General features: G+C 36.9%; 1 protein-coding gene across 6 annotated transcripts; it reads right to left on the reverse strand.

The window, feature by feature from the left end:
• Positions 1 to 341: 341 nt before the first annotated feature.
• On the reverse strand, positions 342 to 17230 carry LOC144658958 (uncharacterized). Of its 6 annotated transcripts, XM_078519475.1 has the most exons (11): positions 16959 to 17230; positions 16647 to 16682; positions 16454 to 16489; positions 9199 to 9324; positions 8807 to 8932; positions 8123 to 8248; positions 6704 to 6757; positions 6087 to 6131; positions 5585 to 5629; positions 2908 to 3072; positions 342 to 1226 (listed from the first exon to the last, which is right to left on the reverse strand). In XM_078519475.1, exons 1-10 carry the CDS (start codon positions 17101 to 17103, stop codon positions 2942 to 2944), a joined length of 870 nt encoding a protein of 289 aa, XP_078375601.1. In that variant the 5' UTR covers positions 17104 to 17230; the 3' UTR covers positions 342 to 1226; positions 2908 to 2941. The 6 variants fall into 6 exon arrangements, with proteins under 6 accessions (XP_078375601.1, XP_078375602.1, XP_078375603.1 ...); XM_078519476.1 differs by lacking the exon at positions 16454 to 16489; XM_078519477.1 differs by lacking the exon at positions 8807 to 8932 and having other exon boundaries at positions 16959 to 17229.
• Between the last annotated feature and the right edge of the window lie 28 nt (positions 17231 to 17258).

Below are 17258 nucleotides of genomic sequence, written 5' to 3' on the forward strand. Positions count from 1 at the left end.
CATTTCGTTACAAATTCTCAGAAATGGAGCATCCTCGTTTCCCCAAAGTTGCAAAATAGACGGCAACAGGAGGCATTGTTTTTTCAAGGTATACAACATTGTAACGGGGCAGGGGGGTAATTGCTATTTTTCCCTGTTTCGATTGAGTGTAAAAAACGGCGTGTCCCAAGAATTGTGTCTTCGATTGTAGTCCATTTTAGGGACCCCTCCCATACCCACAGCTTGTGCCAGGTTGCCTTGACAGCTCGCTGGTATTAGCGTAAAGTGCTTGTCTTGCGCACAAACACAGCACAACGATATGCACATTAAGATTCTCCAGATAATAAACAAAACCCTGAGAGCAATGTTTCATTTGTTTATTTTTCTAGGCACCCACTTCAATTTGAACGATAGCAAAAATCCATCTTTTCTCAGGCTAGAACCTCTGATGTATTGCAATGACATCACGGCGGCTGACTCAAGAAGCCAAATACACTGGAGAAACGTTTCAGCTACTTCGTTGAATACAAAATGTAGTATTAAAATATTTTTTCCAGAAAATGAGATGGCCTTATACTAGTATAATACCTTATAGAAAATACCCCAAATTACTTTGTTAAGTCGTTTAAAATCTCAGCAAAAGTACAAAAATCAACGTTTACAACATCATTTTGCCGGTGAGGAGTCGGTGAGCCATTTTGCCGGTGAGGAGGTTTTTCTTTGTTCCACTGCAAAACCCATTCCTTAAAACATTTAATTTCACCATTCGTTTTATTGAAAATGTTTGAAACATCGTCCAGCGTTGATTTTTGTGTTTTTGCTTAAAAATGCTTTATTAAACCTTTAACTATTGTTGTTTAAAATCTAGTTTTAAAAAGTCGTTTAAACTAGCAAAAATTTTAAAATATGTCTAACAATATATTATAATTTAAACAGCATATTTCGATCTAGAAAAATACAAGTTTGACAAAGGAAATGACGTTCTGAAATGACACATCATTCATTAGAAAATTGAAAAACGTACTTGTCCTATAAATCCAAAATCACAGATTTTGGAATAATGAAAGCACATACAAAGATACAAAGATAAGATAAGAAAAATTTCCGTGCTTTCCAGAAACAACTGTTAAAAGTTAACCATTCCTTACTATCATGTCTTCTATTATTACTAGCAGCAAGAGGAAATAAAGTTGCAGTGAGAATACCATGGTTGTATTCATGTCGTGGAGGTAAAGAGGAATTTTATCCTGCAAAAGAAAAGAGAAGAACTCAACATGCAAATTCTCTAAAGGATCGCTATATATTCCGCTTATTGTTTAGGTAATAGATGGGCAACAAATCAAATGGCAAAATATTTAATGCTGATTAATGCAAAATGTTCTTATGTGGGGGTCCCCCCTTTGGTTTGTATTAACCCATCAATTTTTATTCCTTGATGAACTCTTATCCCATTTTGCAAAAATTCTACAACGTCCTCCACAAACACTGCTAACACGGACCTGGTCCCCGTTGTTCAAAGGGTGGGTAGGTCTATCCTCTGGAAAAACCACTAAATGATTTAACCAGGGGCGTAGCCAGCTTTTAAAGAATTGTAGGCCTGGTCGATCGCTAGGTTTTTTTTTTTTTTGGGGGGGGGGGGGAGGGGGGGGTCCACCGGGGAGGTTTTTGAGATAAAGACCATATACTTTCTCCTTCCGACTTTTTGGTGATTCTGCGTGTATTTTGACAGCTTATAGTTCTAACATGACATGACAAGGAATATTAATTGCACCTTTTTTCGCTTGTTCGTAAATAAACGCTCTTTTCTTCAACAGCACATGGAGTTGTGCGTTTGCCTGCCACCTGGCTAACCCAGAAGGTTTCACAGTTTGCACTTTCTAGATGAGCCTTGATCTCATCAGGAAAGGGGAGTTGCGAGACATATCATGCTAAGATATGTTAAAAATTGCTCTCTATTTCATTTTAAAAGTGCATCACCTTGAATTTTTTCTACTGTACATTTAAAAAATACAAGTAAGTTGAAAAATTTGTAGGCCCGGGCCTACGGGCCTATAGGCTAGCTACGCCCCTGTTAACCACTGAATAGTGATTTGACTGATGGATAGCATTATCCATCTGTTGATCACCGTTCAAAATAATTCCATTAATAATATACATACATGCTTATTGGCTGAGAGCAAGTCAATTAATCCCAAACAGTGCAGAAAGTTGAAATTGAGTGCAAAAATTTGAAATTGAGTGCAGAAAGTTGAAATTAAATTGATTGACATGAAAGTCAGAAAGCGCGCCAAAACAAAATGGCGGCCGATGTCGGAGTGCTTGAGAGAGCAAAAATCGAGCAAAACATAACGATTCATGAAAAGTTTGACCGATTTAACGAAAGTTATAAGTATATATATAAACCAAAGTTCTAGGAATTGGACGTTTGTACAGCACAAGAGAGGCTTTACGAAACTACTGAAAGCTACTAATCGTGGATTTTCTTACGCGACGGCTCGTAAAGAAGAAAGATTACAAGCGTGAATTGAAGTTGGACATTTCAGCCCATACCAATACAACTGAATAAGGATAAAAGCACCTGATAATGCATGACAGAGAGCTTTAAAATTCCCTAGCGGTATGTGGATTTTACAAAGCCCGGCAACTACGTTATGTTTAAGAACGAATCGGAAAGGTAAACTACTGAACACGGCGTTTCGTTTGTCATCCACTTCAAGTGAAATTTTTGTATGTGTATTATTAACAAGTAATCACATTATTTTCTCGTACAATTTGGGATAAATTAGCACTCGTAAATTTTTCAAAGACTACAAATTGCACTCGCCCTACGGGCTTGTGCAATTTGGTTACCCTTTGAAAAATTTACTCGTGCTTATTTATCCCAAATTGCACTCGTCGGAAATCATGTGATTACCTATACTAACTTACAGATTGCTCTACAGCTCATCAACAGTAATGTTAATTATTGTCCTCCTGGTTGGTCAGGTGGTACAGGCACTTCCCCAGGGGGTCCTGCTACACCCTGTTCCCCCTGAGGACCTCTTTCCCCTGTAGGTCCCTGTTCTCCCTGGGGTCCTGCAGGGCCTTGTGGTCCTAAAAATAAATTCACAGATTAGCTTTACATGAATGCCATAAATTCTGGTAATAAATGCAGTCAAAGTAATAGCCAGGCGCTGCAAGTCTAGAATGAATGCACATTTTATTTTAAATCACCAAGGAAAATCACAATATACTGTGTCATAACACAGTTAATAAGCTTCCCAATTAACGCTTTTTTTTCAGTTAGAAACTATAGCCTGTTAGAAAATGGGCACAATTTTTGTCCACAGTTATAAACATGTGTGGAGAGTGAGGCTGCCCCAAAGATGCTTGAAATTTCCAAGACATTGCTTTACATTTCTTAAAAAGTTGCTTGAAAGTTGCTCCAAAAAAACGAAAATGTTGCTTTTTTCGACTTTTTTTGCTTGTTATCAAGCAAAAGAAGGAGAATAGTGGGTAAGTTGTTCTATCTCGAACCACATTCTTGTATACTCTCAAGGGACTGCTTTAATTTCCGCTGTGGGTGATCAAAGCGCGTGACTTGTAAAGTGTCACTCTATAGTTAATGATAATGCATTTATATAGCGCATTTTCCATATATATATGTTCAAATGCGCTTTACACATACTGTAATTTAAGATACAATTGTAAAGGCCAGACCACAACACCGGGAGCTTCGTGCCCTACTCTTTGCAAATAGTGTGTGGGTTCTTTAACGTCCCCTGTTAGAAGACTGAAGATACAGGAGACGGGACCTACGGTTTATCGTCCTTTTCCGAGAAGACTAGAATGTCTAACCATTTGCAGATGTAATTACAAAGGCAGCATATTCTCCTCAGTGATTTTAAGACCCTGAGTGTTGGTCCGGTCTGGGGTTCGAACCCACGACCTCCCGCACAGCAGTCCGGCGCTCTACCAACTGAGCTAACTAGTTGTGCTTCAACACTTCCGTTCTTGTAGAAAAAACGTGACTTGTCAAATTTACAAACGTCATATAACAATTAAAAACGTGAGTAGCCCAAATCTTACGTGACATAACCAATTAAGAATGTAAGGGGTTCAGCGCTCGAAGGCAACGAAGTTTAAAACGATAAGAACGCAATTTGTACTGGTACAAGTCTTTAGGCGCTAATATTAATTTAACCTAAAACGATTTACAACGCAAATTTGTTATGGTACAAGTCTTTCACAAACTTAAACGTTGCTCATAGTTAACCAAAGGGAACTCATTTCGTGACAATTGATTATTTCTGCTGAGTTGCACAATTTAGAATTGCAACATCATTCAATGCAGGTGTGAAGTGATATTTACAAGTGTTTTTGTAGCCTGTTCTGAAATTACTTCCGATGGAAGCAGTAAACGCTAAATAGTTTTTGCTTCTGTTCAGAAGTTAATGCATCGCCATGAGAAAAAAAAACAGCAACTGTTTTACTGGAAATGTAGTCCTTAGAAATGGCATGTGTAGCCGTAAGGTAAAGAATAACGCGAGGAGAAGCGGCTTTTGGTAATATCCAAACGAAAATTTACTTCTCAATGTGGGGTTAAGATTGCGTGACGAGACAAAAGGTAACTCTGTCGTGCGTAACCTTTATCGGGAATCCTGCATTAAGCCAAGTAGAAATCTTTCTAACTCGAAAGGAAACAACTATTTTGATTAAAGACAAACGTCAAAGTTTACCATTTTTAACCAAGCCAAAGTATATGAGTCGCAAAGCGCCCAGCCGTCGTGACTGACAAATACAGCATTTCCTCCGCGAAAATAAAAAAAAAATGATTGAACTGAAAGACGTTTGAATTCTTCCATGATATGTTCGAACAACAATGCCCAGGATAAACCTTCTACTCATACTAACTTCATGCAAAAAAGTCGATATCTCGAAGAGATCTTTGATTATTAACTACTTCCCCTTTGTAAACTTGTAAGATGTTTAAGTATTTTCATGCAATCAGTCTTACTGCAACAGAAGTATCTAAATAACATTTTTCGGCCAAAATTTGTTAAATTACAAGGATTTCTTTCACTGAGAACAATCGTGAAGATACCAATGACATCATGTTCGTTGACAAGTTTTTCACAATGCTGAATGAGCCAAAAGTTGAAACATCTTTTGAAATTCCTCAGAAAGCTTTGGCAAACTTTGCTTATCTTTGGAAAAGTTCAAAAATGCTTGGAAATGTTCCTATGGCCTTCAAACAACACTCGGACAAGTTTCGGTCCAGAAATTGCTCAGATAAAAAAGTTGCTTGAAAGGAAAAACTTAAGAAAGTTGCCTAAAAGTTGCTGAGCATTTTTGAGACAGCCTTAGTGCAGAGGGCTATGCAGCTGTAGCACTTTGCATGCATTGCAAAGTGACAATGTTGTGTATTTTACATGTTTTTATCACCCACAGCAAAAAATGTTCCCTTGAGAAATTAAAACAGTCCTTTAAGGTTTTACAAAAATTTGCGGAATTCGGTAAGAGTGCCGTCCTTGTCCACTAATCTCCTATTTTACTTGTTAACAAGCAAAATAGTCGAACAAAGGAGGCAGCTTTTTTTCACACAGACATTAGACATTCTCCTCACCAGTCTCCCCATTGGCTCCATCCTGTCCTCTTTCTCCAGGAGGTCCTGAAAAATAATGTTACAAATTTAAACAGAAGAGGTAGAAAACAACCTAGTACGACTGACAGTCAAATAACACAAAGACTGTGAGTGGTCCCTATTTGTCCTCCTGCATTGCTGAGTTAGAAAAGAAAAAAATAATGAAGTAGAAAAATAGATTACAGTCAACTCTCTTAACCGACACCCCTTAAAAACAGACACCTTGTGTTAGTCCCGTCCCTGCCGTCTATCAGTTATTTTACTGTGACTAATCTCCCTATAAAAGGGACACCTCTCTAAGACGGACAGTTGGAACCGGTCCCAAGGATGTCTGTCTTAGAGAGAGTTGACTGTATGCCAAACAGTATTCCCTACAGTATTCCCTACAGTATTCCCTACTGTCATTTATGTTTTGTACTAGTAAGAGAACTCTTTGATGCTACTTGTTTTCAAGATTGACCAATTATTATGCTCAAGTACACACCTTGGGGACCCTGTGGTCCTTGTGGTCCTTCTGCTCCAGTATCACCTGGTATAAACAATAGGAGCTTGTGAGGGGAGCATGGATCATGAAATGATTATTAACAGAAAATCAAAACAATTCCCATTACATTGTATATTTGTAAGTAATCTCACATGCTATAAAAATTCAATTTGGAAATTAATAATTATAGCTGTCTGCATGCAAAATTACCTGTGTAACAATATGGCAAATTATAACAGTTTAGTCCAATTCAAACTGTAAGTTATAGATCCTCATTTTTACTCCCAAGTTACGGTCCACCTGTTAAACCTTAGTTGATAACTTATGGTGTGGATCTCGCTAATGAAGTTAAATGGTGTTATGTATTCTTCAAACCATAGAGTGCTCTGGGGCATTTATACAGTGGGTATTGTTTAAGGTAAAAGTGCTGAGGGCAGTCATATTACTGCTATGTCAACAACATTGTAGTGTCTATACATCTCTTATGAAGGATTTATAGTAATTATTGGATAGGTGTCAGTGAATTCAAACAAGAACACTAAAATGAAAAACAATTCACAGAAAATCAAGGCTTATGTTCCTTAGGTAGTACACTACTGAGACAATCATTTACTTACCCATCTCCCCCTGGGGACCTGCTGGGCCAGCTGGGCCTGTCTGACCTGGTGTGCCTTGGGTACATCAAAGAATGTTACAAATTAACATGAGCGTAACTCAGAGTATAGGCAGCAGAGTAGAATTTAGATCAGGGTTTGGTTGTCCGAGTTGTCCTAAACAAAATCAATTAGGCTGGGCAAACAAACAATCTGACGTACCAAAGAAATTAAAAATTATTCCCTTAAAGAAAAGATGAACATTTATTCATTTGTCTAATGATATAATCACTTTTATTTGTTGATCACGAGGTTTCTACTGCAATTATGCCAGTTTTCATCATTTGCCTGACGAAGACTAGCAGTATTGCAGTCGAAACCTCGCAACGAACAACTCAAAGCGATTCCATCACAAGACAAAGAAATAAATGTTCATCTTCCCTATTTTACGCCACAATGAACAATAACCACATCTTTAATAACAATTATTCCCTTTCTGAAATTGTTGAGAAGACATTTCAAGAATAAATTATTGTTTCTGCCATCAGCAGTCATTTGCATATTCCTATTCTTTGTTTTTGGACAAATAAATAGCAACCTTACTCCCAGATTTGGCTTGGAAGTCCATGTGATCCTTGAAGCTTTTTTAGATATTTTCCGTTTTTGTTTTATTCAGTATTTTACAAGATATTAATTTTAATAGTATGACATTAAAAGGTGTTTACTAAAAATTAAATTTACGGTTACATATTAAGAAAATATATAGAACATGTTTACAATACAAAAAATAAAATATATTTTTCTTTAAGTTAACAATTCAGGACAAGTCAACTTTCAAGTCAATTTCATTCATTAATTTATAATTTCTTAGAAGTGTTTCATTTTAACATGATGAGAATTTGTAACTGTATTCAGTTTGGGACTCAAGCACGGGAGAAGACAAAAATTTTGAGTCAACGACAGTAGTTAAAATATTGAGCCTGTGACCATATTAAGGTTATGGGTTTGACTCATCTGGGACTCAGAATTTTTCTTTATCCCATGCAAAAGACAAGCTGAATACAGCAATTTATACAGTATGACAAAGCTTTAAATTTACTATATTAATTTTTTACTTTATTATCATGATGAGAAGTTGTTAATTTTATTTTTTAAGATTTTTTACACAGCCTAAATGCAAATCACTAACAGGCCATTTTACAGTTGTCTGCTCAGTGACCTGGCCTCTGAATGGAAGTGAGGCTGAAGGTGACCTTGTTTTGATACAGACCTCTCTGTTTTTGTTGTGTTAATCACGTTGTTCTGATGCTAACTAGTTTGCATTTACATAATAAAGCAAAGAGGTTTGTATCAATGCAAGGTCACCTCCAGCCTCACTACCATTCAAAGGCCAGGTCACTTGGCAGGCAACTGTAAAATGGACTATTGAACACACTTAGGTACCTTTCTCACCCATGTCCCCCTTGGGCCCTTTTTCACCCTGAGGGCCTTTTTCACCAGGTGCTCCTGTGTCTCCTTTTTCACCTGGGAGCCCTCTAGGACCCTTTTCACCATTTATGCCTGGTGCACCTAAAATAAAATCCCAAAATGTCCCAAAAGACAGATTAAGCCAAAACAAACTCTCGGTGGCTATCAATAATGCATGTGTCATGTTTGATGGGTGTCTTCTTCTAGTCTTAGATTTTCGGAGATTTACATCTTTGTAACAAATACCGGTAAGTTTAAATATGATCACATTTATAATAAGAAAACTGTTATGAAAAAGTTTGTTTTGTCATAATAAAAATATAATGTTATTTTTTAACATCTTAGATTACATTGTCATGAGTGAAAGCTGTCTCTCCTTTTCTCAAGCAAAATGCGAAATATTTACCGGTATTTGCAGCTTCCCTGCTCATCACTGCTTACTATTTCACATTTGCTAAATAATATTGTCCCCATAGACTTAAGAGAAAAAAATGAGACTACTCACAGTTTAAATCATTAAATCAAAAATTGTTAGTCAGACAAGTTTAAAGTAACAGTCAAAGGTTTATTTTCACTTTAAACTGTCTTTAAGTATGTTAACATTTTAAGTTTAATTATAAAGATTTTATTTAAATTTATGTGTTTAATAACATGAAGTACCTTGTATCCCTGGTTCCCCAATAACGCCTTTTTCACCCGGTGCCCCGTTTTTGCCTGGTTTCCCTGTGTCTCCTTTTATCCCAGGGTCACCAGGCTCACCTTTTTCACCATTTTTGCCCGGTAAACCTAGGATGGGTGTGTAAAAATTATCCAGTGCAGCATCAAAAAGCAATCTGCCATGCCTTGGCCATCAGCATACACAGAATGCCTTATCTGATAGCCTGGGTCTAAAGGGTTTAAATTCTGTTAGGCTATAGTGGATATCATCTATCCCTTGCCCTATTGCTTGCTTGTAATGGCTTTTAAAAATGATGAAGTGAGAATGTTTTAAATTAACAGTTAAGATTTGTATCATTTTTTTAAAAAAAGTTTTAAATATTATGTGCATGTACCTTGCTTCCCTTCATCCCCCTGGGGTCCTTTTTCACCCAGAGGTCCTTGTTCCCCAGGGACTCCCTGGTCGCCTTTCTCGCCTGGATTTCCTTGAGGCCCCTTTTCACCTACTTTGCCTGGAACACCTGCATAATGGTTCCACTCTTATCAGTCTTGCGTTTTGCAATAACTGTGAAATTTATTGTGTGCTTATTAGCAAAATTTTTACTGGTATTACTGAAAGGATGGACTGATAAAAACTTGCTTCTATTTGTGTTACTGCTTTTTATCAAGACTGACCTTATTTAATGGGGTAGCTACAATCATTTGCAAAAGAGTTGTCGAGACACTCTTGATTGAGAATGTCATTTTGGACATTTTCACATACCGGTAATGTGAAAATGTCCAAAATGACATTCTCGATCAAGAGTGTCTTGATACCTTGTGTCCCCCATCTCTCATGATCATTGTTGTGTGTGAAAGGAATTGAAAGGGAGGTTCAGAATAATAAAAATTATTAGGCATGTTTTTTGAAGAAAACTGCAACCTCTGGGAGAGAATCTAAACTATTTTGCAAGTGATTATAGCTGTTGTATTTAGTAACAAATTGATTTACACTGGAACCATTGATTTCTCAACCAAGATCGAGTCATCTCCCTTGGATAATTTTCCTTTGGATTTAATCATTTCAATTTCACTTCCCCACTTTTGAAAATCCCGATTCTTCAAACCAATTTTTGTTTTCTAGCTAGGAGGTTCAAGAAATTAGGACTCCAGTGTAATTTCTTTTATGTTTTGGTCCTGGTTATAGTAGTTACATCATTATACAACTTAGGAGAGCATTCCCTATTTAAGGCAATGAGTGGGTCGGTACTCTTAAATTTATAGCCAGCTGAAAAATTTAGACTTTTTGTTCTCCTGTTTCAAGAAGTATCCTGCACATTAACCCCAAGGAATGTCATTTGGAAAATCCAAGGTGTAAATATTGTAAAAATTAGTGGAAAATTATTTCCAAAAGGATAGGGGCGGGTTCACACAAAAAAACATTGTGTAGGAGGGGTAGGGATTTTTTCTAAAACCATATTCATATTTTGGCTGTATGTTAAAAGAAACAAATTTCAGGCAAGGCTTTTAAAATTGATCTCCGTATTTCCTGAAAAAAATCTCTTTTTGCATTTATAGTCAACTTAAGAATTGCAGAACAAGGTAAGGTTAAACAGACAATAGTAAACATGACACAGGGATATCTTAATTAAATTAAATTATTCTTTCAAATTGTCATAATAATGCAACAATATTTAATGTTAGCTTGATCCTTTTAAAAATAAATTTAAAAAAAATATACTCGGCCATGATAATTAAAATTTTACATTTAGTTTTAAGTTAAGTTTCAAGTATTGAAAAATACTGGGCATTGAAAAGTGTTTGTAACATTTTAAAAACAAGAATTTTCTATGCCCTTGTCTGTATAATATTAAAATTCACGATGATATTGGCTGGGTCAATATTTAGCCAAGTTAGATACTAATATATATGAAAGATTATTAACGAAAAATCCTTATTTCTGTAAATTAAATATTTCAAATTGATTAGTTTCTGTGACACTGTTTAGTTTTATTATAAGCACAATATTCATTAAATTAAACAGAATACGATCCACAGCCGCGGAACTAGTGCCACGTCGACCACTCGTGACACAAAGAATGTAAGCTTAAATACATGTGCATTGTTCGTGATGGTTTCGCTTAAACTTATGTTCGTGAATGCTAAGAAATTTTGAAAAAAAAAACAGATAGTCGATTTGGTGCACATTTTACCATTCAACTGTATCAACAGAGTATTATTTTGATGTATTTTATCAACAGAGTATCAATTTCGATTTATTTCAGCCAAGCATTTCAACGTGACATGTCACGACATTATTGTTCTCGGCAGACAATGCAAGCTTATTGTGAAGTCCCTTTCAAAACAACATACTCGTCTCAAATTCAGATAGTACGCAGCTCTTAGAAGGTCGCACCTGATTGGCTCGATAGAACAATGTAGAACAATACGGACTCAAAATCCAATATGGCGGACGATAGGCGAATCGGCGCGATTTTATTTGATAAACTTTCGTGGACAGGGGCTTAGGAGCGGTATGCTTTCCTTTTTTATTATAACAGACTAGCACACCTAATGATCTGGTGACAGTTGAAGCAAAAACATTAAGACATTCTGCTTACTGGGAGCGGTTTTGGCGCGATGTTGGCGTTTTATTATTGAATCAAGATTTATAACTTTACTTTTATACTCCATTCTCCGACATAATTTATGTACACATCATCGGGAAAATCTTAATATATTAAGACTATTGAATTATCAGAACATTGCGAACATAATGATGATCATACTTAGCTGTTATTTTCATTTTACCAAGTGTACGTTGAAGAAGTTTCGTATGCACGCATTTGATTTAAGCTTATCTGTGCTAGGAAATAAATTCCATGAGCTTCCATATGGAAAAGCTGCTCACATCCTGTAATTCTTCGGCTAAACCAAAACTGTAGCTAGTGGTGGCACATGTACTGTACTTATCAAGGCTAAGGATTGTGAAAGCTGTTGTTCAGATATTTTAATTTTATTAAAAGTAGTCAGCTATCATTTAAAGTGCCTATAAAATGAAAACCAAGTTGGGCTTATATGAAAGGACTTTCAAAATGAAGAAAGACGGTGTTCTCCTTTTCCTGATATCTTTTCTCGTTCCAGAGATATTAACGATTTTGTATTATGCAAATTAGATAACTGATGTCATCATAAGTTTTGATAGTAATTGATGTAAAAACACAAAACACCAAATACTGTAAATACCTAAGCAAAGTAATTGAAACTTGGCACCAGTATTGTACCCTAAGAAATACACCACATGTTGCATATTTTGGTGTTGCTCTTGGAGTGGTTTTCATTTCATAGGCACTCGGCTCTTTTACATTCCTATTCTTGGTTTTCATGTTATGTCATAAAATTCTGAAATCAAAATTCACTAGGCCTGCTAAATTTTCATTGTCATTAGGCGAAAGTTAAACTAAAAGTATATATCTTTGCACATTTCCAGATCGATAGTGTCATTCGTTTTTAAAACAGAGCATTTTGAATATTTGAGTTCTCCGTCGTATGTGACATCAAGCTGAGTGCCGTGACAAAGCTGTTTTGTTTGAAAAAAGGCCTTTCATTTCCATTTTGTGCAGAATGAACATTTCAGATATAATAAGTGGTGTTTATGTGAAAGTGTACTAGCTCTTAAGCCAAGGATGGCCGCTGTTGTAAACAGAATTGAGTTCCAGATGGTTTCTCTGACATCACGGCGGCCATTACTGTGTCCCTCGGCAGGACACAGTTATGGCGGCTCCATACTAAGCTTTATAAATTTGCGTAGAAAGGTTCGGAAAATAACTCGCGAACGGTACACCGCACAGACCCGAAACTTGGAGAAATTGTTTATCTATTTATCATTTATAATATTTGAAATTCATAGCTTCTGTAGTTGAATGGTTTCGAATTTAATTTTTTGATTGCGTGACAGTGAAAACCAGCAATAAAACCATTAAACAGCAACTGCACTTATTAAAATTCTCCTGCTGAAAAGTTATAATTATCCCGGAAAATAATCAAGATTAAACATCTACTATTATAACTGAAAATTGTTTTGTTACTTCACAAGGTCAATTTTTTTTTTGGAAAAAAAAACTTGTTAACCAGCTGCAATTAAAATGAAATTTACATGCAGTTAGCAGCGTATGTGTTTTAGAAAATCATACTGGTTTAGGTTACCATATTTATTCAATTAAGTGCCCTGGGTGCTTATTCAATTTTTGGATCTTGAGGAAGGGGTTGCTTATTAGAGGTGGTTGCTTATTCGAGGCTGCACGCTTAAATTAAATTTTCACCATTTCTCGCAAGTAGTGAGTTTATTTTACAACAAAACAATGAATAATATTAAAGGGTGAAGATGTACCAAAACGGAATATTAACTATGAATTGAAAGTGTTTGTAAAATACTAAGAAAACTTGGTTATTGGGAAGGTCTCGTAGCACTTAAATAGTCAATTTCAATCTCAATCTTTTAAAAATAATCAAAGAACCCCTCTTGTGCACTTCAGTATTTTCATTTTTGTTTAAAGGGGGGTGGCACTTATTTGAGGCTGGGCGGTTATTAACTTTTCCTACCTGGTCATTTACAAGCCGGAATACCCCCCCCCCCCTGGGGGTGACTTTTCCCAAAAAAAATTCCTGCAAGGGAAAACTTGTCAAAAAAAATTCCTGCAAGCAGTTGTGTCTTAAAAAAGTATTCGTGCAATGCAGAAAATAAAATTCCTGCAGATGAGTAGTAGTAAAAAAAGTCCTGTACCGAAATTTTTGGATTGCATCCAAATAACATCAAAATTCTGTGCCATGGAAGTGTGTTAAGTGAAGAGGTAAAATATACCAAATTTCCGACCCTTTGGGGCACTTTTTGCATGTTGTGAGACTTGTAATAAATCACAGTTACCGTTATTTACTCCAATAGGCACCACCCCGAATAAGCGCCGCCCTCGAATAAGCGCCGCATTTTGGACAAAAAAGTTAATAAGCGCCGCCCCTGAATAAGCACAGCAGTCCAGATGCGGGGCTTATTGTCGAAATTACCCCCAGAGGGGTTACCGTAATGATTCGATTTAGCGCCCTCCTTCCAATAAGCGCCCCCTTCCGAATAAGCGCCCCCTTTCGAATGTGTTTTTGTAAATAAGCGCCCCTATTCCAATAAGCGCCCCCATTCTAATTAGCGCCCCATTCTTATAAGCACCCCTATTCTAATAAGTGCCACTATTGAGTAACTGCCCTTACTGACGCCAACTAGATAAACTCCTGACCGTTCACCGCACAGTTCGTGTATATATTTACTGCTAAAATGAACAATTATTTTAAAAGTAACTGAATTTTTAACAATTTCTGACTGTTTCAGTTCCGGTATTGTTAGATACATTTGGTTGTTTCTCAAAAAATTAAATAAGCGCCCTGTCTCGAATAAGCGCCCTCCCTTGAGGTGCCAAAAGTAAATAAGCGCCCGGGCGCTAAATCGAATCATTACGGTACTTGGGATTTAGAAATTCCTTTACAGTCGAAATACTCAGCCTAGAATTCCGAACGGATTGCATTATTCGTTTCAAACATTTATATTTAATCTAAATATTGTAGATCTTCCAACCATGAAGTGAGTTCACACCGATGAACCTGTCAAATATAAACCAATCTTTTTGCTGCACCTGTTGGCCTTCTTGTGAGCTTGCTCTCAGTTCAAGAATCCTGGAGAAAGCATCGTTCTCGCACAATATTTTAACACGGAGCAGTTGACGGAAATGTTAATGAGTTTTAACTGCTACTTCTATGCGTTTTTGTGCATATTTCATCATTGGATATGCCTTTTCCTCCTGCAGATCGTGATGCCTTTTTTTGGACAGTGGTCAAAAACAGTCGGTCACATGACAAAACCTTTAACCAAATTATTATAATTCCATTATTTTGACCCCAATTTCATGATACAGTCCAGACGTTCTAAAAAGCATTATTTCATCAGGGTGGAAATCTGCCAGTATCACTGAAACTGTGCATGAAGAACGCTCGAAGCGGTCAGATTCCTTAGCTTAACCCATACGTTTGGCTAAAGTATCACGAAAATTGTTTCCATCTCGGATTATACGCCTAGTGTTGAAATAATTTTTTTCTTTGTGTACGTCACGTTAATTTCCTTCACTTTGAAATGTTACCCTCTATTTTGCGTTAATTTCCTTTATTGTGAAGTAATTTTTCCTTCAATTCGCGTTAATTTAAGTCGCGGTAATTCCAAACACCTTAATTAATACAAACGTTAATTTCCTTTATTATATGGCTACAATAGTACGCGCGCTCTGATTAGCTGCTGAGCGGGCATTATGAAAAATTTTCTCGGCTCGGCGGTTTTTTGAGTTGTGAGTAAAAGCTACTAGCGCAATTGCGAGAACGACAATAAAATATCAACAAAATGTAACAACAACTGAAAGAAAAATATTAGCATACCGATACTTCTTTAGTATGAGCGACGAAGAGAGCCACAGAGAGCGGGAGCGAGTTTCACCTCGTTGTTTTTTAGATATTTCAGTTTAGAATAGCGCTAAAAGGCCATATAATAAACAACTTATTAACCTCGTCCGTTCGGTCATTACAGGCCAATCCCAGACCTTCAGCAGCATTATTTACGCATTTTAATCTACGGGATCACTCTATACTCAATATGACACTCATTCTTCTGGAACTCCAACCGACAAATACATCCCGCAGAAAAGCTAGAGAGGCCTATCTGATCTACATAGGCCAAACACTTGCGCCTAATGGTTTTTTTTTTTTTTTTTTTAAAGGTGGGATATGGGTTACAGGGATACGTGGGCTACTGGAAAACCAGGGCTACAGGGCTTCTTTGGCTACAGGGCTACAAGGGCTACAAGGGCTACAGGGCTACAGGGCTACAAGGGCTACAGGGGTACCAAGGCTACAGGGCTACAGGGCTACAGGGCTACAGGGCTACAGGGCTAAAGGGCTACAGGGCTACAAGGGCTACAGGGCTACAGGGCTACAGGGCTACAAGGGCTACAAGGGCTACAGGGCTACAAGGGCTACAGGGCTACAGGGCTACAAGGGCTACAGGGCTACAGGGGTACCAAGGCTAAAGGGCTACAGGGCTACAGGGCTACAGGGTACCAAGGCTACTGGGATACAAGGGCTACAAGGGCTACTTATTATTAGTAGTACGACATTTATTTGCAACCGTCTATGAGAAGGTATTTCTTATTTCCTTCTGTCTGTAATTGTACTATATGGTCGTCATCATCATCATTTATGCTACAACACCAATAGTGCCAGAGTTACGTACTTACTTACTTACTTACTTAATCATTTCTTCAATATCTTCATATCTTTCCATGAAACGACACGTTTTTCCCTTATTTATTTCCCTTCTTTCTTTTCTTAATTACTCTATTTTATTCGTCAAGTTATTTTTATTGTAAATTTCGGTTGACCAATCACAGCACATCTTCTAAGAGCTGCGTACCGCCTCCTCAAATTCTCGTAGGCTTCTAACTATTGAAGTCAAAGATTAAAATTATAACTTTTAAAATTTATCCTAAAACGAAAAATTATTCTTTTCTCGATCCGATAAAATTGTCAAGAAAAGATCACTTACGCTGTACAAACAAAAGGGCATTATAATTAGAAATTTCTTACCGGCTACCCCAGGTTCGCCTTGGGGACCACTTGGCCCTAAAAAAAGAAGAAGAAAAACCGAATTTGTATTTGGTCAGCATATTTAATATCTTTAGACTAAACAGCTTTTACTAAAGTAGCGGTAATTTTGCATAATCTTATTTCATTGACGGTTATGTGAGCTACTAGCTCAGTACTTAGTGCATAATCATACCTCTTTCGCCTGTCTTTCCTGGGGGACCCTGACATCCTAAGAAAATATAAAAAAGCATAAACAGTGATTTAAATAAAGGTGGAGTTATTCTAACTTGGAGGCATGTCTGATCCGCACCTATTGGATTCAAAAAAAAAAAAAATTTCTACCAATGGCTTGTTGACCTTTCGCGATCCCGGCCCTGAACAAAAAACTTTTTTGATTGAAAAATAATATTCCATACAATACATATAAACGCGTCAGATTTTACTTGAATGACCAAAAAAGTGTATAAAGTTTAAAAAATACATAAAGCACACATCGGAAATTTACCTTGGATTGGAATAAGTCCATAAAGCATTGCAAAATTCATTGCCATAGATGAAGTGGCGATTAAAAATATGAGCAATTGAAACATAGAGAAGCCTCCTCCATTTCCTTTGGTTTGGACCTCCTTGATTCCTTTCCTCCCAGTCATAATGATGTAGTATCACAATAAGATGATGTTTGTTTGTCTTAGGACAGCGCAAAAGAGGGCAATATAGATGGAATCGATAACAACACGAGCTGTAGACTGAACTGCTCGCTAACTGCAGAGTGGAGAAAGTAATTTGACCGAGTCATGTAGAGATC

The sequence above is a fragment of the Oculina patagonica genome, chromosome 6, assembly GCF_052425735.1.
Source record: "Oculina patagonica isolate OP01 chromosome 6, crgOcupat, whole genome shotgun sequence".
Lineage (NCBI taxonomy): Eukaryota > Metazoa > Cnidaria > Anthozoa > Scleractinia > Oculinidae > Oculina > Oculina patagonica.

What these genes read in the sequence shown, in the direction of transcription:
- LOC144658958 (XM_078519475.1), bottom strand. Translation starts at nt 17,103, where the DNA reads ATGACTGGGAGGAAAGGAATCAAGGAGGTCCAAACCAAAGGAAATGGA. An exon ending in AGGAAAGACAGGCGAAAGAG is followed by an intron (nt 16,490 to 16,646) that starts GTATGATTATGC and finishes TTCTTTTTTTAG; the next exon opens with GGCCAAGTGGTCCCCAAGGC. An exon ending in TGGGGAACCAGGGATACAAG is followed by an intron (nt 8,249 to 8,806) that starts GTACTTCATGTT and finishes ATTTTATTTTAG; the next exon opens with GTGCACCAGGCATAAATGGT.